Source organism: Gastrolobium bilobum, unplaced genomic scaffold (assembly GCF_033153095.1).
Source record: "Gastrolobium bilobum isolate Gb01-03AN ecotype WA unplaced genomic scaffold, APGP_CSIRO_Gbil_v1 utg20371, whole genome shotgun sequence".
Taxonomy (NCBI): domain Eukaryota; kingdom Viridiplantae; phylum Streptophyta; class Magnoliopsida; order Fabales; family Fabaceae; genus Gastrolobium; species Gastrolobium bilobum.
In genome coordinates, this window is record NW_026898065.1 from 173,281 (window position 1) to 198,325 (window position 25,045).

At 32.6% G+C, this 25,045-nt stretch overlaps 2 protein-coding genes across 4 annotated transcripts; both read right to left on the reverse strand.

Annotated features, from left to right (window-relative positions):
- Positions 1–977: 977 nt before the first annotated feature.
- On the reverse strand, positions 978–5,276 carry LOC133312554 (uncharacterized). Of its 3 annotated transcripts, none has more exons than XM_061513769.1 (10): positions 5,217–5,276; positions 4,912–5,085; positions 4,703–4,808; positions 4,314–4,472; positions 3,943–4,026; positions 2,855–2,947; positions 2,634–2,777; positions 2,269–2,376; positions 1,727–1,778; positions 978–1,431 (listed from the first exon to the last, which is right to left on the reverse strand). In XM_061513769.1, exons 3-10 carry the CDS (start codon positions 4,799–4,801, stop codon positions 1,397–1,399), a joined length of 774 nt encoding a protein of 257 aa, XP_061369753.1. In that variant the 5' UTR covers positions 4,802–4,808; positions 4,912–5,085; positions 5,217–5,276; the 3' UTR covers positions 978–1,396. The 3 variants fall into 3 exon arrangements, with proteins under 3 accessions (XP_061369753.1, XP_061369755.1, XP_061369754.1); XM_061513771.1 differs by having other exon boundaries at positions 4,314–4,424; positions 4,899–5,085; XM_061513770.1 differs by having other exon boundaries at positions 4,899–5,085.
- A 1,907-nt stretch (positions 5,277–7,183) lies between these two features.
- Positions 7,184–10,210, reverse strand: LOC133312526 (xyloglucan glycosyltransferase 4). The gene is made up of 4 exons (XM_061513739.1): positions 9,277–10,210; positions 8,729–9,037; positions 8,230–8,634; positions 7,184–8,135 (listed from the first exon to the last, which is right to left on the reverse strand). The coding sequence occupies exons 1-4, from the start codon at positions 9,913–9,915 to the stop codon at positions 7,500–7,502; spliced, it is 1,989 nt and encodes a 662-aa protein (XP_061369723.1). The 5' UTR covers positions 9,916–10,210; the 3' UTR covers positions 7,184–7,499.
- Positions 10,211–25,045: the final 14,835 nt, after the last annotated feature.

The window sequence follows — 25,045 nt, forward strand, 5'->3', positions numbered from 1 at the left end:
TTTCTTATATAAATTTGTAAATGTAGCTGATAAGAATTGACGCCCACTCTAGGTGAGGCTTGAATTTAAACTATATGTAATTTTATTTTAAATCGTCACTGAAATTGGTGACTTTCCCTTATCCTGCCACGTATAAAAATTCCTCCACTAATTTAAATTTTTTATGTAAATTTTTTTTTTATAAATATAAAATAGCAAAAAGTGTATAGAATCACCCTAACCTTAATGCCTACACATAAGCGCTTTCAACTTGAACTTCATTCTAATTAATTCATTATTTCTAATTATTATTACATTAGATCTTTCAGTTAAGTTAACTTATTAACGATAAATAAATTCAAACTATTCATTTTTCTTAAATATAAACAATTTCTTTATATTTTTTATTTAAAATTTTTATTATATTAATTTAAATTTTTAAGTTAAAAATGGATAAAAAAAGCACAACTTGCATTCTCTTCCGCTATTCCAACAAAAATAAGAAATATTTCAAGTATTGTGTTTTCTTAACTTTTTTTTTGACTTTTTAATTTGAAAAAGTTTAAAAAATATATAATATGACTTTTTTAGTTAAAATTATGAATTACCGTCAAACAACACTACTACAAAGAAAAATAGCCAATAATAATTTTTTTTTTCCTTTTTGATTGTATAATCTATAAAATATCCTAAATTCTATTAATTAGGAAGAATGCATTTTAGCAAAGGAATTTTCTTTTTGGAGTCGATCATGACATGAAGCAATGTTAGCATATACTTATGATAAGGTGTTACATTAGTTTCTGAGACAATGTTATCCAAATATCACAGCAGAAGCTTTTGAGTCCCAAAGCAAATAGTGAGCATCTAAAGGTTTATAGCATATTCATCCTTACAAGATTGCCAACAGTATATATGCTACATTTGTCATGGCACTATGATAGTAACCTTGGGAGAGCCTACTCTAAAAACTAGTTTATAAGGTAAGAGAGCCCAAAGTTTATATAAATCCTATGCCAGAATCTAATATTTCCAATATGAGACTTCAAGTAACATACCTCTTACTTAACACACTATTCAGGCATGGCATACCTTAGACACTGCCTATACAAGAAATGTCACACACACACACATATATAAATTGTGAAATTTAACTGGCTTCTTTATTGGGAAATAATTGTCTCATTTTACATGAGATAACTATCTCATGTTTCTCTCACATAAAAAGTTATGACATCATTTTTTCTTTTTTCTTTTTTTAATGGATGGTGGGCTCTACCATATTATGTATCTATAGTAGGAGATACTTATCTCCTACAACATGAGAAAAATAGAACCCTTCTTTACTACAGCAGAAATATACCATAATTTCCAAAAGATGAAAGCAAAGGCACAAGCCACACTTCTAGTCGAGCATTTAAAGCAGCTGACAATCTTCTTCAACTTGACCAGCTGCAAGAGTTTAGGATCCAATAAAATTTATTTTACCCTTCCAAATACAGATATGAAAATAAAATCTATAGCAAGCTAAAGATGCATTTAGTTTGTTTTTTGTTTTCATTTTCAATGGATATGTTTTCACTTATAATTATAAAAATGCCACCTTGTTTTTACTGGTTCTAGTTTTTGGTTTCTGATAATAAGCTTTGGCTGCAACTCATTGAGTACTTGGTAAATGGATTTTCATTTATCAGGAAAACAAAAAATTGAAGCATGTAAGTAACTCAGAAGAGTCTTGGGATCTAACCTTTTAGATTTATGGCAAGGTTTGCTTGAACATCAGCTTCAGAGTTATATTCCTTGAACATCAAGAAAAGCATGTTATTTGTAAACAGATTACCAAAAAAAAATAAAGGGAGTTGTCATCTAAAAACAAAAAGATAAAAACAGTGAGAACTGCATGTAAATCTTCATATAACTATTGGTGCTAGTGGTCTTAATTATACATATACAAACTATTATAAATGCATAGTTTAAGCAATATAGGTTGTTGCCAATCAAATTCAAGTTAAAACTGAACCAGCATTTTTATTTGTAGAAAATTGAGCTAGTAAAGCATTTGGATCACATATAGGTAGGCACATGAATTAAAAAGCCATGAGAAATAGTATGACATATAAATGACAGTCACATGTCAATATAATTGTATTTAATCTCCATCTTTTGTTTATCAAGAGTTGTCCAATTAGCATTACCTACAAAAAAGGGATGAGCGAATCAACTAAAAGCCTAACTTTTCTTCATCTTGTAAATAAATCTTAAAAATAGAGCAAATGACAAAGTGGGTACCCTAAGAACATGATTGATCTTGAATGACAGAAACCTTGCCTTCAGCTCCTTGGCCTCATTACATAAGTAAGCCATATTCTGGTTTTTTATTTTCCATAAACCCTGAATCTGTTGCAAAAGCAATCACATAAGATGGAAAAAAGAAGTATAAAAACTGAAAAGTAATTGTAAGTAGAAACTATACTGTTACTTTAAATTTCAAATTGCCATTTAATATTCAATATTTTAAACAATTAGAGTATGTTTTCCATTTATACCAGCCAGATGCAACTTAAGTAGTGAAACACAGACCAAGAGATGTAGAGCAGAATGGGTAAAAACTGAAACATATTAAGAATAATGCATACTCTGAAAAGATAACAAACCTGATTGCAGACAAGCAGGGAGTCTCCTTGGACACGAATGTGCTTATATCCTTTCTTAATGGCATGTCTCAATCCTAAAATTAAAGCTCGATATTCAGCAACATTATTTGTTTGATGGCCCACTCCTTCACGCAACCGATAGACCTATGAATAGACCTAAGAGTTAGCTACTTCCGAGAAGAATTAAAACAACAAAACAAGTTGTTGCATACAGTAGACACCTTGCTCCCATCTTCAGCACGCAGGACAGCTCCTGCCCCGGAAGGTCCAGGATTTCCTTTGGAAGCACCATCAAACTCAAGGATACATGAAAGCTGCAAATAGAGATGTAAGATTTTTTTGTTGTTCTTGTATTGTCTTATAGATAAAGCATGCAAAATATTCCAACTAGGAGGAGGGGCGGAAATATCAATCAAAAAAGACCATCAAGAATCATATGCATAAAATCTGTAACCAGAAATAAAGGGCCACGAATCTGAAGATCAAATGCATTGATTTCAAAGAAAAATTTCTGAAACATTTCATCCAATTTAAAGGCCCTCTGACCATGTGCATGTGCCGCTACCATATCTCAAAGTTTAAAGGTCTAATCTTTCAGTTAATAAAATGTCATGGAAAGGATAATTTTTTTTTTTTTCAAATATTTCGAACAACAAATGAGTCCCATTCCAACCAATCAGCTAAGAAAGATATTACACACCAAACTTTAGTCTCAATCAGGACATCTGTCATGATTGTTGCATTGGCTCAATGGCACCAAGAGCAATTTTATTATGGCTTACTTGTGCAGCCACCAGCATTCAGCTACAGTCATTGTTACTTGCACACATGCATGTATTAACGCTACAATAGGATGCTGGGATTTTTAGAGTTGCATCATGTTGAAGAGTCTCTTTAGTTTCTTGTGTTAGTTAGAATATTGAAGAGTCAGTTGTCTCTTGATTTTCTTATGTGAGTTATGAAGTTAAATTGTTATAATGTTTATTAGGGGTATAATGGCTGATGTTATGAGTAGTTAATTAGTGGTGTTATGAGGGTGTTATGAGACTCTTGATTAGCTTTGTAATGAGTCTCTTCATTGGTACTTTTAGTTTTTGTGTTGCCTATTAATAGGCTTGGTGTATTGAAGAAAAAAAAGCATTCCCTTTACAGTATCTTGTACATGCAGTTTTAGAGTCTTATCTTCTATCACATCAGTGATAAATTAACAAGGGCTCCAAATGTGTGTTTCACTCAAATCAATAGCATTTCTTTGGTAAAATATAGGTGCAAATTCCTGATTGGGAATATATCAATGTTGATAACTTACGCTATTATCAGACTGAATGGCTCTTTGCAAGCTCTTTGATGAGGAATTCCCGTCAAAAGCTCTTCTTTGAGAAGAACTTGGATGCTGAAAAAAATTAATCTCCTTTTGAAGTTAAACTTTTTTCAAATGGAACAAGCTTAAGCTTCAGAGTTACAAAATAGAAAAGCACGTTATCAGAAATAATACAAATTGGAAATGAACTACTATGCATTACAATCCACCCTAAAATGAGAGGCAAGAGTTGCAACATAAAGCTCAAGCTAACAATATGAAGCCTTTAGGCACAAGATGGAGCCTTTACCCCATGTATGATGAAAAGTTTCAGGAAATATTGGAGAATGACACAAATAAGAAAGAAAAGTGCCTCCAACCTGATAAGGGCAAGCATCTATTCTTCCAAAAAGCCCCTCATGCACATCAGCAGCACTGAGAGAATAAGAGGCTCCCTTAAGCCCATGTGAGTCAAGGTACTCCTGAGTTTTCTGAGGTAAAGAGAACCCTTTGTAAATATTCAGAGTCTCACCAGGTACCTGTTTGGAACATGTAAATACTCAACTTTTATTGTAACCAGAACAATGAAGCAGACATGGAGGTTTTCAGAAAGCAAAAGCCAACCCACAAGTTTAATGTATATTTAGTAGTAAATAAACTCCATTCAGAGGTTCAACATCACAAAACATATACATTCAAATGCAGAAAAGAGTTAAAGACAAAAACTTTGCATCATGGAAGAACATAACAAGGTTGGAAAAAGATATACAGAAGATGAAAGTAGAGGTTGGATGTCACTGAAAGACTTGTAGATGCCAACAACATCCCCTTTCGTTACAACGAAGAAAGCATCCTTCTGCTCAGCCATTGCAACACTGCAAGCACAAGGGCATGATCTTAGTCGAGAGAGACAACAAAAGTAACATGAAATAACTCAAAATTTTAAGTTCATGATTGCACGTTACACAGTGAACAAACCCAGTTCCAGAATCACTTTCCAAGTGATCAAAATGAGAAACCAGATTGAGTTTTGAAAAGCAAGAGTTTCCAACTTTGTGAAGAAGCGCGTGGACTGACAGTGAGAGAGTGTGAGAGGACAAGCCAGGAGTGTCACTATGTTGTTTAGGAGAGCTTTTTGTACCTACATCATTTCTAAAATAAGAAAAAAATCAGAACATAAAAGGAATTAGAAATAAAGCCATGAGATGAAAAAATTTCAAATTAACAAATCGTTGTTTAGGGAAAAAAAAAAATGAAACAGAAGAAATTGATTCAAATGGTACATGTATAATTCTGTTTAAGTAAGATTTTGGATTCAAATGTTTATGAATACAAAAGATTCTATTTGAAAGAATAGGCTCACCTTAATATGAATATTGACTCCCATAAAAGATAATATGATTTTAAAAAAATTTGGAACACCCAAATGCACAAGAAGGCCCACTTTGACTCGGACCTGGAAGCCCGTATAGAATAAGATCTTAAGGATTTTTTTACCCTTGAAAAAAACAAAATAAAATATATATATCACAAGTTTAATATTTTTGACAAATTATTTATTCATCTAATGAAAATGAAACACGCATAGAAAATATGTTCATTTAAGTCACATATCATTTCATGCTTGACTTGTGTAAAATCCAAAAAGTAACTGTCACATGTTGCGTTCTGCAAAATGTGCACAAGGGGTATTGGGTTGATTTTTGTACAAATCATGTACGAGGTGATATATGATTTAAATATGCACAACGTTTCACTCGTATTAATGGGTAAATATTTTGTCGAAATAATTAAACCTGTGATATATTTCGTTTTTTGCATTAAAGCAGTCAAAAAGCCAATAGACTATAAGCCTGTTTGGATTCTCTTATTTTTAAGCTAGAAATTACTTATAAGCTAAAGCTAAAAAAAGAGCTTAAAAAAAGAATGTAAAATGTGTTTGAAAATTACATGAAAATTTTAGCTTAAAATTTACTTAAAAGCACATATTTCAAGAAAATTATTTCTCTCTCTCTATCTTTATCACTCTTCGTTAAAAAAGAGAGCACACAATTCAAGAAAAACAGATAACAGCTTAAAAAAAAGCTCCTCCTAGGAGCTTTTAATTTTCAGCTTTTTTCTTCATTATAGAAAAAAGAGTTTTTCATTATAAGAGCTTTTTCCAAAACCTGTTTAGTGCCTGTTTGGATTCTCTTATTTTTAAGCTAGAAGCTACTTATAAGCATAAGCTAGGCCAAACAGGTTTTGGAAAAAGCTCTTATAACGAAAAGCTCTTTTTTTTATAACGAAGAAAAAGCTGAAAATTAAAAGCTCCAAGGAGGAGCTTTTTTTTAGCTCTTATCTGTTTTTCTTGAATTGTGTGCTTTTTTTTTAAATGAAGAGTGATAAAGATATAGAGAGAGATAATTTTCTTGAAATATGTGCTTTTAAGTAATTTTTAAGGTAAATTTTTTATGTAATTTCCAAACAGCTTTTAGCTTCTTTTTTTAAGCTCTTTTTTTTAGCTTTAGCTTATAAGTAGCTTCTAGCTTAAAAATAAGAGGATCCAAACAGGCTCTTAGCCTAGCTTATGCCTATAAGTAGCTTCTAGCTTAAAAAAGAGAGCATCCAAACAGGCACTATGATTAATTTCTTTTTTATTTTTTATAGTTTAACGAGGGAGAAGAAAAAACGAAGATAATTATTTATCTTTTTGAAAGATGCAACTCAAAGATTATCTTAATGATGGTTAAAAAAAATTATCATCATGGATATAATGTTGAATATGGTCTAAAATTATATATCTTTTACACTGTCATTCAATAAAGAAGTTAGACTTATATATATTTATTGACACACATTCATGCGTGTTTTTAACTGTTTATCGTTATTCTTACCAAATATATATGAAGAGTCATATACTTCAAATCTAATATGTTGGCTATTTAATTTAAAAATGCTGAAGCTTCTGTTACAAATCACATCAATGAATTCAATATGATTACAAATTCGATTGAGCTATATACTAAAGTTTACTTTGATGAACGAGTGCTGCTTTGATATGCCACAATTTTCTTTTATACTTTTTCCCTTACGGAGATTTTCTGGTCATTTTTTTCTTTTTCTTTTGAATAATGCTGTACATGAATCAGAATACAAGGGATACGGTAATGGATGTCATATTATATTATTATAACACAAAAAGCAATCGGATAGAAAATGTTACTCAATTAACAAGCTATTCTCCAACAAAGTAAATACAGTTTATGTTCCAACAATGTTTTCTTAGTCCTAAAGCTTTACACAAGTGAAAATCAACAAAAAGCCAACAAATCACTCTGATAAATTTGAAGTCTACAAAAAAATGGGATAGAGAAAAAAATTACAATTTTTATCTATGGATCCTCAGTGCTTATTATTCTTTATATTTTTATGACTAGACAATCAAATTTACTCTATATCTTGTTTCTTGCAATCTGATATAGCTCTTTCAAACAATTGTATCTTCCATGATCTTCAACAGAAATATGGACTCAGAACCAAGTATTGGTGTCAAAAACAAGTAAAAACAATTCCCATGCCTTGTTTCAGTTCACTTGCTCACCAATTAAGTCCAAACCCATAACGAGAAATGCCAATCCTTGGAAGAGCAAAAAATAGAAATGAACACCATGTGCTGATAGAAGACTTCTTGCAGATGCTGTGAGCAAAAGAAATGCAAGTGCTAGCTCCTTCCTATAGAGCTTGTTTCTCTTCTTCTTGGAAGGTACTTCTATTTGCTTAAGTTTGCCTAATAATTCCAAACCAGACTCTGAGTGCCTTCTGAGAATTTTATCTTCACTTGAAGACTTTGATTCTCTCTCAGCCAGGGCTAATAAATCTGACTCAGATGATCTCCCTGTCTTCTTTGTCACCACCCATTCATAAGCACTTCCTAGTTGAAACAGTCCAGAAACCATGGCATTGAACTTTGTAACAGACATGGTGTTCTCAAAGAGGAGATAAGGAACAAGAAAAGGGACAGATTTTGGGGATGGAAGAATGTTCAAGAAAGACATGAAAATGGGGACATAACATATCACCCAAAGGGGTAGTTCAGACTCAGGTATGAACATAGTCAAGGGTAGTATGATGCAGAACAAGGTGAATGAGTAAAATGGAAGTATAAGTTTCCTCAAAAGGAAGAACAACAATATCAGGTTAGCTTTCTTCCATGCTGACATCTGCATAAAAGTAAATAAGAATCCAGAAAATTACACACGTTTGCCAATAGAAAGATTCAATATAAGTTGAAAGAGAACTGAAAAATAATTAGACCTTGGAAGTTATTATAGAAGGAAGACATAGGCGGAAAAGCTGCATTGGACCAGAATGCCAGCGATGTTGTTGTTTCTTATAAGCTTCATAAGACTCTGGTAATTCACATAGAACTTTGACATCATTAAGGAAGATGAACTTCCAACCATTCAAGTGAGCTCGAACTGCTATGTCCATGTCCTCAACTGTGGTCCTCTCCAACCATCCCCCTGAATCCTCCAAAGCCTTTATCCTCCAAACACCTGCTGTTCCATTGAATCCAAAGAAATTCAGGAAATGACCATTAACTTGTTGTTCCACTTCAAAGTGAAAGCACAAGTTGATATTCTGGAGCCTTGTAAGCAAATTCTCATCCTTGTTCACAAAGGACCATCTAGCCTGAACCAAACCCAAGTCAGGTTTTCCCTGCAAAAGAAAAATCACAAAATCTTTAGACAGATTTGTTTAGGCAACACAAAGAAAACTTCTCCCTTGTTCTTATTTGGCTTACAGTACCTACCTTGAAATGGGGAACTGTTAGTTTGAGGTAATCAGGATTGGGCTGGAAATCTGCATCAAATATTGCTACAAATTCATAGTCTTTGACATAGTCACATGACATGGCTGACTTAAGATTTCCAGCTTTATACCCAGTTCTGATCAATCTGTGCCTGTACACAATGTTGACCCCTTTCTCTTTCCAAGAGGAAACCTCATCTTGGATGAGGAGCTGTAAATTGGCATCATCTGAATCATCTAGGACTTGAATTAGTATTCTGTCTTTTGGCCAATCAAGTTGACAAGCAGCACCAATGGATTGTGAATAAACCTTAATTTAAAAAATAAAAATTCAGCTTGAGATGTAAAATTGGAAAATCATGTCTAAATTAGCCTACCAATCATATGACTAATTATAATTTCCAAATTAGGATAGGACCAAGGAGGACTCATTAGTGTAAGAAATTGAAACCAATACATAGAAGCTTTTTACAAGAAGATCATCATATAATCATATATTAGCAGGATGGAAAGCATAGTTAGAGGAAATTACAGTATTGTTTATGTTACCTCTCTTTCATTGCACATGGGAATCTGAACAAGGACCATTGGGAAGCTTGAAGGATCTTCAATGTCATATGCATCTGCTTCAATGGTAGGCTTCAGCTTCTTATACTTGATCCAGAAGCACCCAAGGCAAAGAACAAGGCGATCCAGAGATTGAATCAAGAAGAGCACAATACAGAACTTTGAAACAAACAAGACTAAAGGAGCAACATAATCTTCTCTGAAAGAAAGCCAAGACACATAGGACGATTGAAGAAGACCCTGAACCTCCCATGATGGGATCATATGCAAATTCCATTTATTGAAATGAGCAATGATTTCTACAGCCAAACCACCAATTGAAAGAGCAAGAAAAACCTTGATGAACCTGTATAACCTTCCTCTATTCTTAGGACCCTCATCGCTTATATCAGACAATGAAATGCGTTTCTTGACCAAAGCAAAAGTGGATTTGAAACCTGTGGTCAAACCCGACAAGCAGGTCAGAACTCTGTGAAGTTTAAGGAGCAGAACCCACGTAAACTGTTTGGGACTCGCAGCTTTTTGCTTCTCGGGAAACATGGGAGAATCCGAATCATGAAATTGTAACAAGGTGAAGTCGTTAGTCTTCTCAGTTGTCACAGGAAATGAATTGGGTGCCATCACTTTCTCTCTCTTTATGGTTTTTTTTTTTTTTTCCTAGGAATTCAAGTTCACAGGAAAGAAAAAAAAGATTAAAATTTTGGGAAGAGGGTTTGATGGGTTCACCAATAGCAATCAATGGGAGCTAATTAGAGATTCTTCCTCAACATCATGAATGTATGAAGGAATGAGAAACATAAACTCAAAAGGGTCATTCCCATATGAGAGTTTTTCCTGTTTAGTGAGGCTTTCAAATCTGAATCAAAGCAACATCCCAGAATTTTCTGATGGAATTCTGAGATTAAGTTTAGCACTTTAGATTGAGAACAAGAAAAGAGAGAGAGAGAGAGAGAGAGAGAACTACTTTGACAGGCTTAAGCTAAGTATTAATAGTGGTTCATGGTATAAAAAAATGTGATTTTTTTAGATTTACCATAGAAAGGATTGAATTTTTTTTATATATATATAACTAAATTTGGATTCAATTATTACCAAATATATATTTGACAACTTGCAAAAAGTTATAATTTATAATTGAAATTAAGTTTTGATTCGGGATTAATTTTATAACTAAGTCAAAAAGTTAAAACTTAAATGTTTGGACCAACTTGCTTAAAAATAATAATTAGGATTAATATAAAAGTAATAATTTATGAGAGCTAATATCATTATAATATAAATATTTTATATTCGAATATCAAATATATATATATATATATATATATGATAAAATTATTTATGTAGCAGCTTTACGTAAGCAAAGACAAGTGTATGGTTATGATTCTTCAAATTTAATACTTTCATCTTTTGTATGGTTATGATTCCCCACATTTAATATTTTTAAATATATATGACATATATTTAATTGATGCAGAAATGTAAACCTATATATATATATATATGTGTGTAATTTTTAATTCAAGTGAAAACAATAATTAGCTGTGCAATCAGACCTCTTTATTCTTAGGATCTATCTCATTGGGTTAAGCTGGAAAAACAGCCTAGCATGTTGACCAATGGTTGCTAGACACATAAGCAACCTCACCATAAGGAGATACACTTGCACAACATAATAAACTTTTTTTCTTTCTGATGGGGACAAGTAGATACAGCTAAAGTGCAGATCAACCCGCATGGAAAATGCTTGTTGTCTGCTGGATGGAATGAGTGAAAGAATCACTGTGAGCGCGTAAATGAATCACCACAGAAGTTTCGTTCCTTTGTACTACTTTTTTTTATTCTCTATCTTCTTGTGTCATAACTAAGATGTTTCTGCATAATAATATTTTTGTATTTGGTTCTACACAAAGTGTTCTTTTCTTTTCTTTCTTTTTTTAATACATGCAGAAAGAGTATATTATTAACCTTTTTCAATGATATCGCCCTTGGCATTCAATGATTACACTCGGTGCATTGCATTTATGATTTATTTGATTAATTATTGGGCATTATCAAATTCATTATAAAAAAAGGAGAACTTCAAAAAAAATCCTACAAGTTTTCTCAAAATCACTTAATTCCTCTCCAAAATTTTTAATCATTTACTTTTCTACTTAAAATTTCTTTATCAGTTATCCCTCTACTTAAAATTTCTTTATCATTTACCCTTATAATTTGATTTTCAATCCAAAATTTTGTTTACAAAGTTAAATTTTTTAAAAGATACCAAAATTACCTTTAATAGAAAAGAGAAAACATAACTTCTTCACAAACGCAGTTTTAAACAAACTCACGTAAGCAAGACATGAATGTAAATCAACGATTGAATCCTCCTTCTACTCTCGATGACACAGAAAACAACGAAATAGCACCTTTGGCATGTTAACTTGGTAATATCATATGATTAAGGGAAAAACAAGGCATATATGAAGCACAGAACGTAAAGCTTTTCAGTTGCTGTGCAAGCAAAATAAAGTGCAGCTCTGAATAAATTTATAAAGTCGGATTTGTTGGTCATATAATAGCAGAAAAACTCATAACAGAAAAGAAAAGATCTAAACCTGCTGAGATGATGCCTCTTTAATCATTTTATTTGAACAACGACACCAACAATTGTGAGTAGGTGTTTAATGGCAATGGGATTTGCAGGAAACAATTTTAATAATTACTAATTCTAACAAGCTACCTTAAAAAAAATATTTTGTGAGTTCGTCTAAAACTGCATACGTGAGAAAATTATGTTTTTCTTTTTTCTATTAAGGGTAATTTTGATATTTTTAAAAAAAATTAACTCTGTTAACAAAATTTTGGATGGAAAATCAAATTAGGAGGTAAGTGATAAAGAAATTTCAAGTAGGGAGGTAAATGATTAAAATTTTTGAAGAAGGGGTTAAGTGATTTTGAGGAAACTTGTAGGGAGATTTTTAAAAAATTTCCTAAAAAAAATGTTAAATGCCATGATGGACATGGGGCTCTTTTTCTTTTGTCTAATATGATTTCCTTTCCTCTGTCAAACTAATACAACCAATAAAGACTACAATAAACGGGAACTAGTAAACTATTCAATCACCTAACCCTTAGAACTATATCTTTTTTTTTATCTCTTAGTTGGCTTATACTGGTAATTTTGCTCTGACCTTGCATTTCCAATAGCAGCATCTGTATTTTTAGCATCATCGGTACTATTTTGATCAACTTCGTTACAAATAATTTGAGCATGTGGTTTTTAACATAATGAGAGGACGTAATTGTAGGATGGTATAATTGTGAGATTCAATTAGGTTACTAAAAGATATCATATGATATTAAAATTATATATCTTAGAGGATCTTTTATGATTAGTTTTTTTTCATATTTAATGATGGAAAAAATATTTCTGCAGTTACTGCAGATAAGTTATTTGTATTATTCCCAAAATGACGTCGTTTTGGTATTGAAATCTTAAGAAATTATAAATATAATGACTATTATAACCCTGAAATAAATTAAAATTACAAAAACATCATAATTTTCGTCCCAAAACGACGTCGTATTGGACTTATTGTAGATAACTTATCTGCAGTAACGGCAGAAAAAGCGAACTCTTTAATGATATATTTATTTATTTTAAGATCTTTATTTAATAAAAAGAGAGATTAATTTTTTGTCTTTTTATTACATCATCATAAAATATTATTCAGTTTTTATTTTTTTATTTATACCTAAATTCATATAATTTAAACACGAATTGCATGCAATCTGTATCAAACAATACTACATTCTATAAGTATATAAAATCCAATATTTTTAAATAATATTATAAAATCAATGTTACCATGTATGTTCGTAGGGAAAAATATTTCTTTTACCACAAGAGATAAGTTATCTCTTATAGTCCAAAAGGATAAAATTTTTGAGGTTTCGAAAAAAAAAAAATTTAAAAATTTTATTTTTCTCTTAAGACATGAATTTTTCTAAAATAATATTTACTTTTTTTCCTTAAATTCCAAAATAATATTATTTTAAATTATCAACACTAAACTCATATAGGAATTACCGTGTATTATTTATTCATATATTTTATGTGCAATGCATCAATAATGATCTAAATTTTGTTGTAAACAAAAAATTAAAGTATATTTATATATACCACGATTTAAAATGCTGAAACCACTAAAAAGTCAAGCCAGTTCATCTCGTACTAACAATACATGATGACAAATTGAAAGGAAATTTGTGCCATTATTGATGCCGCGTTTAAGGGGTTGATGCATGGTCAAGTTTGCCAAGTGCACCTTGACAACATTGGGTTTGAATTTAACTCCTATTTTAATGAGAATTCACACTAAATTTGTATAAAGGACTAATCTAATGGGAATTAGTATTTTTTTTTGGGGCATCATTTTTTTTTTATGCATATTTTTCCCAAGTCATTGACTTTGTTTAGGCTTTTGAAGCAAATTTGGACAGTGGACAGCAGAGAGCCAAAGATGATGGATCTCATGAACAAATGAATAAACTTAGCATATTTCAGTGTTGTATTTTCAAACATATTTCTAATAAATAATGTGATAGGACCTTTTTTTTATATTCCACCTGCTTTTTTGTAATTATATAATGCATAATATAGACCCACAAGTTATCTTCTGACCATGGTTTGGTATATTAGGGTGTGTCGGTGGGATTAGGTTTTCACGCGACGAGGTGTTCAAAATCACTAAGATAATGTCATAATTTGGTGAGAAGGGTCAATAATTCAAGAAATCCAGAACAAATAATTTAACATATTTCTTGTGTAAATAAAAAAAAATAAAAAAATCATCTCTATTTTTCTTAAAAAGCAAAAGTTAAAAAGGAAGATTACGGAAGAGTGGGGCCATTCTTTTTCTATTGAGATACCTCTCTCTCGCTATATATAAAATGAAATTCAATATTTGAAATGTACGTCAAACGTGCATATATGCATCTTTTCTTTTAATAAAAGTGACTAAGTTACCCAAAATATAAGTACGAGTTTTACTATATTTATTTCAATATTTTAACCTATTGTATTTTTTAGTCTGAAATAAAAAAGTTACTCCTATTCCATAAGTAGCCCGTTTACTCATTGAAGTTTTTATTTATTTTTATAGTGAATGTTATACTTACTATTATTTCAAGAACTTGAGTCTTTTTTATTCGAACTAACATACATTAATGTTAATTTTATTTAGTCACAAGTCACTATTTAAATTAGTGAACAATGATAATTGTGGTAAGTGTTCCTTTTTATTTTCTACTTGTAAATAATATTACATATACTTAAAAAATCTATAGAAAAGCTAAGGGATTAACATCATCGCCTATTCCCCCCAATATCTCCGTCCCTATGTTATAACATTTTTAGTTATTTAATATGACCACTGGATAGCATAAGTTTATACAGCAGAATCTTTTAATATATTAAAATAATATATAACTTAATCAGGCCTAATGAGATGAGATTAGTCTTGATAAGGGATTAATGTCTTAACATCGTTAACTAGTACAATTTTCAAGAATTAATATATTATTTCAATATTAAAATATTAAAATAAAAATTAATTCTTCAATATATTAATTTTTAAAATATTGGAGATTTTTATTTTTATAAAAATTAATATATTTTTTAGACACACTCCTCAATAGATTTTTATAAAAATTAATATCATATGACATATTTGGAAAAAGGATTCGTTTTTTCTAAAGTTACTTTAGACAACTTTATCTAATGTTCGCTGAAACGACGTCGTTTTGGGGCGGAAATCATGGTGTATTTGTAATTTTAATTTATTTCAGGGTTATAATAGTCTTTATCATTCTAATTTTTTAAATTTTCAATCTCAAAACAACGTCGTTTCAGCGAACATTAGACAAAACTATCTAAAGTAACATTAGCTACTTTTTTCCCTTGGAAAAATTATATAATTTTTTTATTGGAAAGAATATACTTACCACCAAAAAAATTTACAACCTTTACAACCAACCTAATCACCATTGATTTTCGTCAATCTAACGGTTATAATTTATTAAAAATTATTAGGTCGCATTTATTAATTAATTATTAATTTCCAATAAATTATAACTGTTAGATAGACGGAAATCATCGGTAATTAGGTTGGTTGTAAAGGTTGTAAACTTTTTTGGTTGTAAGTATATCCTGTCTCTTTTTTTATTAAAGAGTAATTTTGTCAAACGTATTTATTTTTATCCTATCTTGAGTAAAGCCCATTTTGGCTCCCTAATAAAAAATACGGTCCTCACCTTAGTCCCATACAAAAAACAATTAGTTGTCTGGTCCCTATGAAATTCAAAGTGGATCCATTGTAGTCCTTTTGAGGGACTATTGTGGTTTTTTTTTTTGAAATTATGAGGGACCACGATTTTAATTAATGGGTCCATTTTGAATTTCTTAGGGTGTGCATGACAACCTTTCCAGAATCTTTTTTTTTTTTAATTTATGTTACCGAGAACAAAAATGGATAGAAAACAAGTTTGGTAAAACCGGATTATTTTTTTGTTCCCAGGATGAATTTGTTTAATTTTTGTGCTGGGGAACAGAAAAAAGAATCAAAAAAATTCTGTTTTTTTGTTTCCAGGCACAAAATGAGAAACACTTATCTCTCTCAATCACTCTCCACCTCTACCATCATCACTACCATCATCCCGACACGACCATCGCCACCATTATCGTCATCGCCATCGTACCACTAATGCCGTCGTCACCACCCCCCACGACCATGATGCCACCGCCACCATCACCATTACCTCCACCCATCACTACCACTGCCACCATCAACACCACCACTATCACCGTCATTGTCACCACCACTACCGCCATAAACTATCACCACCATTACCGCAACAACTGTCGTCACCTCCACCACCACCGCCACCGCCACCATCGCCATCACCATACCACTGCCACCACCATCATTGCCACCACCATTGTCACTAACCACCACTACCATTGCCGCAGCCACCAACTACCACCACCATCATCATCACAACCACTACTGTCACCACTGTAACATCCCGGGCGCTGACGAGGGTGGGGAGTGATCGCCGGTGCGAAAGGACATGGACAAGGAGCGGCTCCTGGTAGGCTTCCAGCGACAGGGGCACATTAATAAATCGAATCAACACCCGAAAGAGAGGAATTCCAGAGACTGTGCTGGTATGGAAGGTACAGTTGGGAATAGCTTATAAGAATTAATTGGTACTACCTATACTAACAAGATGCATCTGCTTTTTGGTAGCCCGGATCGGAAGAACTCCACAGTTAAGTGTGCTTGACTTGGAGCAAATTCTGGGATGGGTGACCTCCTGAGAAGTTTTCTCGGGAAGTGTGCGAGTGAGGAAAAAGCACACTGAAAAGTTTCGTGTTAGTGTGTGGGGATAGTCATTGATTCTTGAAGAGGCCGGGCGTTACAAGTGGTATCAGAGCAGGCCTCTCTTCCAGTACGGTGGTTCGAGGACGAACCAGGCGGAAGCTGGTGGGCATGTACATCCCAGGCGCTGACGAGAGTGGGGAGTGATCGCCGGTGCAAAAAGGCATGGACAAGGAGCGACTCCTGGCAGGCTTCCAGCGACGGGTGTACATGAATGAATCGAATCAACACCCGAAAGAGAGGGATTCCAGAGACTGTGCTGGTATGGGACGGTACAGTTGGGAATAACTTATAAGAATTAATTGGTACTACCTATACTAACAAGATGCATCTACTTTTCGGTAGCTCGGAACGGAAGAACTCCATAGTTAAGCGTGCTTGACTTGGAGCAATTTTGGGATGGGTGACCTCCTGGGAAGTTTTCCCAGGAAGTGTGCGAGTGAGGAAAAAGCACACTGAAAAGTCTCGTGATAGTGTGTGGGGATAGTCATTGATTCTTGAAGCGGCCGGGCGTTACAACCACTACCACCATCGCCATTATTACACCATCCCTGCCACTACCACATCATCGCCACCACCACCACTGTCACCTACCCCCACCGCAACCACTGCCACCACCACCACCATGATGCCATATCAACCACCGCCACCATTGTCGCTGCCACCAACGCCACCAACCATCATTGTCGCATGCACTACCGTTACCTCCACCACCACTATCGTCGTTGCTGCCACCACTACCATCACCGTAGCCACTGCCGTAACAACCACCACCACTATCATTACCACATCACTGCCACCGCCACTACCGCACCCCCGTCGCCACCACCACAACCACACCATATAGAAAGGAAAGTGACGATCCAATTTTTTTTATATTTAATAGGAATTTTATATTATTATATTATTTGTTGGGTTATCAAATACAATTCTTATTCTCGAAATAAAAATAGAACATGTTATCAAACACATTTTTTTTTCCAGAAACTGTTCCAAGACACAGAAATAGAAAAGAATTGTTTCTTTTCAGAAACAATGATAGGAAATAGAATGGTTGTCATGCACACCCTTAGGGACCTCGGGACTATTTTTTTGTAAGGTATTAAAGTGAGAACTGTGTTTTTGTTAGGGACCCAAAAAGGACTTTATTCTATCTTATACAATAACATGTCAAACGCTGGATAATATTAAAATTTAGAATAAAGCCCATTTTTTGTGTTGGGGCAGCCACTGTTGTCACGACCACCACCACTGAGAATGAACTGGTACAATTTTTGTGTTGGGAATAGAAAAAAGAATAAAAAAATATCCACTTTTTTGTTCCCGATTACAAAATGAGAAATATTTGTCTCTCTCAATCACTCTCCACCACTACCATCACCACCATCTCGACACGACCGCCGCCACTATCATCGCCGCCGTTGTATTTTATCATCTCGACACTACCATCACCATCGCCACTGCCACTGCCACGTCGTTGTCGCTAGGATTTTATGATCCAATAAAGAATCAAACCTATTTAAATATTCCTATTATTCAATATTTCCTTGAACCTTTTATTTTAGATTAGAGGTTTTATAGAATTTGAAAGCAGAAACTACTTTTTCTATTTTTATTGGGTTTTTATGAAATATTAAATAATATTAATTAATATTAATATAGATATATCTATCTATCATGGTCTCGTTTTTTTATAATACTTTGGGTGCTAGTGAAACTATTTTAGTGGAATTTAACCGTCTCAATTCGGGACCACTACCACCATGCCACAACCACCACCACCACATCATATGTAGAGGTAGCAATTTGGGTTGAGCTTAGAGGGTCAACCCGCCAAAACGAGGCAGGTTGAGTTGAGCTTTTCAACCTACCAACCCACTTCAACTCGCCTTGCCTAAAAGTGGGTCAAAACGGATTTAACCCACAGGGTCAAAATTATTATTATTATTATTTTACAATTAAGTAGTATTTTATTTGTCACTAAGCTTTTGTGATATCCAAAGTTTTTTTATCTTAATACTACTAGAAAAAATAATGATAAAAACTTTATTTATGACAAATGTTATCCATATGTGGAGACAAATGATTTTCTAAAGAATGTTTAACTAATATTAATATACATGTAAGATTGAGATTGAAAAAATTAAGAGGAGTGTGAAATAAAATGAAATAATATTAAAAAATTCATAAAATATAATTGATTTTGAACTTTAATTAAATTTTTTTAATTCGGGGTTGGTGGGTTAACCTGCCAACCCACCTAAAATAGGGTGAGTTCATTTTTTTTTTATCTCATATTCAATAGCCAATCATCCCGCCCCGCCCCGTTTTTGGTGGGTTGACGGTGGGTTGGGTAGGGGTGTGCATGGATCGACTTGAACTAAATATTTTGAAGAACCGAACCGAATTGGTTTAAATGGTTTGGTTCGATTCAAAACCGGTTCTGTTCGATTAGAAAATGGTTCGGTTCTGTTGGAAACGATTCAGAACCAGTTCAGATCAACCCTATTCTGAATTTTTTTTAAAGAAATAAAGTAATAAAATCAGTTCAGTTTGGTTCATAAACTGGTTTTGAAAACCAATTCGGTTCATGAACTAGTTTTGAAAACCAGTTCGGTTTATGAACTATTTTTTGAAAAACTAGTTATTTTAAGTACGGTTCAGTTTGGTTCACAGTTTGATTCAATTTTTGGTTCTTTTGCCCATCTATAGGGTTGAGATGGGCAACCCAAATTGCCACCTTTATATGAAAAGGAAAGTGATGATCCAAATTTTTTTTATGCTTGATAGAAATATTTTTATTCTATTATTTGTTGTGTTATCAAACACAACTCTCATTCTCAGAATAAATGTATAACATGTATCAAACATATTTATTTTCTAAAAAACTGTTACAAGGCATAGAAATAAAAAAAATTGTTTCTTCTAAAAAACAATGCCAGGAAAAGAATGATTGTCATGCACACTTTAAAACTTATTTCAGCATAGTTAGTTTTAAAGTTATAAAAAGTTGTAGTTATTTATAAAAATGTCATTATTGAAGTTTCATAATTACAAGATTTCCACCATAAAGTAATTTAAAATTAAAAAAAATTGATTTATTTACAAAAATGCCATTAATGAGTACTTATATTTACAAAATTGCCACCGAAAAAAAAAGAAAACAAGAAAATAACTTTGAAAACATTCAAGTTGTTTTGTTTTTTTAGTTTTTAAAACTAAAAAACAATCTTATGTTTTGGGATTCATTTTTCAAAATAACTCTTTCCAAACAAGTTTTTTTTTTTTTTTAACTTAAAAACAGCATTTGAGAATAGAAATCAAACAGGCCCTATCATTGAGAAAATTAGACATTATATAATTATTTTATAAAAAATCACCAAAATTACATTTATGTTATACACGTAACATTCAAATATTGCCTAAGTTGAAACATATCAAGCAAATTCTCAAAAATTCACATTAATTTCATTTTTCTATCTTATTTGATCTGATGGATGGAGTTTGTATAATATAGTTATTTTTTGTGTGCCTTTTGATCCTATCACAAAAAGTTAGGCCTAATCATATAAGGTTGAGAATAGTCCAAATTGATTCTCTGTTAGATTATGATGTGGCTTGGCTGCACCAGGAAGGGCTGTATATACTCAAATCAATATTTGGTTAATCAGCTTAAGTATATTAAAATCAAATGGTCACACTTGAATTTTGAGTCATTCTTTTATAGTAGCGGCATGATTTATTTATTGTTGTATTATGTCGTCTTAGTATGACAACATGATTAACCTGTCTCTGATAGGTTCTAGTAACTTTGTCAGCGAAAAATTACTAAACTATCAAACATAGCATTAGTAAAATTGATTCAACTTTCTTGAAAAAAATTTGACCTATCAAACATCTTTTCGTAACTTATGCTTGATGATTTCTTATGATTTAAACTCAGTATATGTTTTAAGAGTTTTAAAATGGATGAACTCAGGTTTAAGCAATTTGGTTTAAATGAATTTATTCCCTTTAACTATGATCACCCTTATTCTTATGCGGTAAAGGTAAGCTGATATGAGCATTATACCAAAACAAGGGTGACGATATTGTACTGAATAGCAAAAACACAACAACAACAACTATGCTACTACTAGAAATAAAACCCGGTTTTATTCAGTTCGAATTTTATTAATTCAATTCAATTTTCATTTCCATAGTATAATGATGATGTTCTTATCCGAATTAAGATTTTGATGTTACATCATGACACAAGCCCATTGATTCAGGAGGCAGAGAAGAACAAAACATTTATTTGAAGCAAATACTCTAGGTACTACATGCTTTCAAATTTTCCGTAACTAAAGCAAGATGAGAAAGAAAATAATACTGGGGTTACAAGTGTTATTTGGTTCGGTGGGTTTGTATCCTAGCAACCACAGCTTCATCTAGCAAACCCCACAAGAACTTAGAATTGGAATGCAAATGAAACATAGAATATGGGCACATAATGTATATCTCAACGGGATTTGTCTTGGTGGTTGAATTGAGCAAAGCCATGTGATGTTAGAATCCTTACAGAGTAGCCCCATGTGATCATGAGCTACATTGGTTGTGGTTGTCTACATCAATCTAATTCTAATGTGTAATGTGTAAAATAATTCGTCTCTTTCACTGGCCTATTCGCTAAATACTTCAATTTTTCATACCACATAATCATATAATATTTTCTAATCATGCATGAACTAATGAATCTAACCCCGATTATAATGGGAGTAGCATATCCCCAAGATCCTTCATGTACTCTGTTATATGTTGAATCCCAGTCTGTGTATAGTGAACAGTGATCTTAGGTTCCGATTAAAGAAGTATATACATATTGTTATTAGGTGTAAACTTAAAATACATATACAGCCATGCAAAATTAGGGAAAAGCACCGTTTTAAAGTTTTTGGACAAAAGAATTGTCCGGTTAAAGCTGATTGGATAAATTTTTTCAAAGTAATGCAGTCAAACATGTCGCCTATGCTGACGGGACTAGTCCCGTCACTGATACTGACGGGACTCGTGCCACGTCAGCACAATCCAATTACCGTAAATCTTCGGAAGACCATAACTTATGACTCGGGTATCTAAATCAGATGATTTTTTTTGATTTCACATAACTTTTCGAGATCTACGCAATGATACCTCATTTGACATATTTTATCTCCCACAAACATAGTTTAAATTTGTAACAATTGTATCACAATCACAAGAGTGTTTATTCATAAGACTATGTTTGTGGGAGATAAAATATATCAAATGAGGTGTTATTGCGTAGATCTTGAAAAGTTATGTGAAATAAAAAAAAATCATCTGATTTGGATATCCGAGTCACAAGTTATGGCCTTCCGAAGCTTTACGATAATTGGACTGCCTACGTGGCGCTGATGTGGCATGAGTCCCGTCAGTATCAGTGACGGGACTAGTCCCGTCAGTATAGGTGACATGTTTGACTGCATTACTTTGGAAAAACTTATCCAATCAATTTTAACCGGGCAATTCTTTTGTCCAAAAACTTTAAAATGGTGCTTTAGCCTGCAAAATTATTATAAAATGATCTTGTCTTGTCTCATACATGTCATATCTTAAAAATCTTGTGCTCTTTGTCATTTCTCTTCTTCTTCTTTGTGTTACATGCCATTTCTCTAAAATATATTTAGAATTACAACATCTGAAGATTTATATCATTTATAAATGAAATTATTTGTTAAAAATGTTAAGTATTAATTAATTTTAAAATTCTTAAAATTTTAATTATGTACATGTACAAAACTTATTCGAGTAGACTGTTTCAGTTTTCATTGTAATTTAAGCGAATAGTTTTTTTAGTCTTTTCCCAGCTTAGTCAATTTACTTATTTTTTTAAATTAAGATGAATTTAATTCACTTTTTATATTAGAAGCAGGTTATATTTACAAACTTTTTTATTTACAAACTACACTAAGTACGACGGTCATACTTTAATCATGCAGTGTACGACCGGTCGTACTTAGTGTAATTTACAAAAAAAAAATTGTAAACGGATCATATTCCTTTATATTATATTCTAAACTTAAAAATTAATTTTAAAATCGAATCACATCAAATAAAATCCAAACACTATTTTAAGTTTAATTCACTTTTATATTATATTCAAAAATTTAAATTATATTTTTTGAGATATTTCAATCGGTTAATTGCTTTGCGACCCGAATCGGTCGATTCAGGACGTGTATTGGGATTAAGGTTTAAACTCTTTTCAAATACAGTATTATGAAGGATCAAACATATGTCCTCACTCCTATCTACTCAATTTCTGGCACCAACTGAGCTCAAATCGTCTGTAGTTAAAACTTGAAAGCAATTTGTTGATGAGAGGGTATCTGAATCCCTATTTTCTCAACCTGCGGTGTCATATCCATAGTTAAGAGCCACCCAAAAGGACCCCATCTCCTCCTGGTCTAAACATAGCTCACATGTGTTATTAACCACATTACTCCACCACAGCATAAGATATGTTCGACAAGGGTAACATGCCACACAAAATAGTATTAAAACTTAAGATTGTATGCGCCCCAATCATCGAACAACACCTTCCCCATCTTGTCTAAGAGAGCTGCTTCAGTACTTGACCAGCTAATAATATTAAGGTACATATTGGGGATAAATTGAAATTTTTAAATAGGTTATACTTCTCATTATCTCATGAGCAGTCAATTTAACCGTTGCCAAGTATAACTTTGAGGTAGCGTTTGGTCGAGGAGAAATTTTTTGAATACTAGAGAAATGTAATTGATAGGGAAATGGTTGGAAAGTGAGTTTGGTAGGAAAGTTTAAAAAAAGTTGTTTGGTACGCCAAAATATTACTGGGGAAATTGAGTTAAATTTTCTGAGTGTATGTTTGGTTGAGGATAAAATATTGATGGAAAAATCGGTTAAAAATACTAAAATAACCCTTTATCATACTTTATGAAAATTGATTAATAATACTAAAAAATTTGTGAGTGTCTTTTTTGTCTTTTCAATAGAATATGTCTTTCCATTTACCCATCTAAGTATAAAATACCATCTTAGAAATGGTCTTCTAAATAGTGCTCTCTGTCTCATTTGCTTCCTATTTTTGAAAAGCTAGGGAAATACATTAGATAAGAAAATTATTCAATATCTTGAACCAAACATGGTGATCCCAAAAGACCAAAGTGAGATGCATAGGAAATTTTTTAAATAACTTGAACCAAACCCCCATGAAGGTATTGTGCTGTGGTCATCCAATAATTACTCTAGAATGGGAAAGGCCACAAGAAATTGGGTTGCATGACATGGAATGTTGCAAGATGCTGTTTTTTTTCGTGCATATCAAGTATGAATGTACTTGTTAATCGTAGTTCAACATAAAAGTTTAAGCGATTAAATAAATATTATATATTTTTTTTGTAACAATTTTAAATTTTTTTAGTACGCCACTTTTTACAAGATCCCAAGAAACTTAAAGGGTGGATAATCCACAAGTTTAGATATTTAGTAAAAAATTCCATTATATTTAATTATTTAATAATAAAATGAGGCAGGGAGAATTAAATATTATTTAAAATTAATCCCAAAGGCTTTCATATGATATTTGTTCTGGATACTACTTACCTTAGGCTCGTCAGATAAGCTCAACCTCTCAAAGCCCACACAGTTTAGAACTTTCTAGAGGGCACCCATGGCAAGCCATAGAGGCTCATCATTGGGTCATTTCTCATCCTGCACTGCTGCCCCTGTACACTGACAGTGGGCAGCTTGATGAGACAACTCAATGGAGGTTGACCAACGGTCTTTCCCATGCTAGAGATGACTCTCCTCTCTAAATACCCCTCTCATACATGGAGAGAGGGGCTTCTTCTCCACCTTCGACCATGTTGTTATTCTACCCCTGGGTAGAACCATCTTGCCACACACACCCCCCCTTGATGCACATCATAGGAAGCTTCATAGGTGTTTTGGTCTCTACCATTGCCACTATGAATATCCCCTATATTAACATACTTCACCCTCTATGGGACACATCTATGTACTCCAACCGTACAATATTAAATATCAATTCAACCTATAAATTTAAATTATTAGATAAAAATCACATTAATATTTTTATATTATATTTGTGTAACCAATAATATGATTAAATATACTCAGACTTCAATCTCATAAAAAAAAAGGTTCTATTCCTTTGATTGCTTGGTGAATCCTGTTATTTATTTATTTTTTATATTATTCATTGATTATTCGAATAATTCGATTGGAACCCGAGACATTATATTCAAGGGAGTCAATAATCA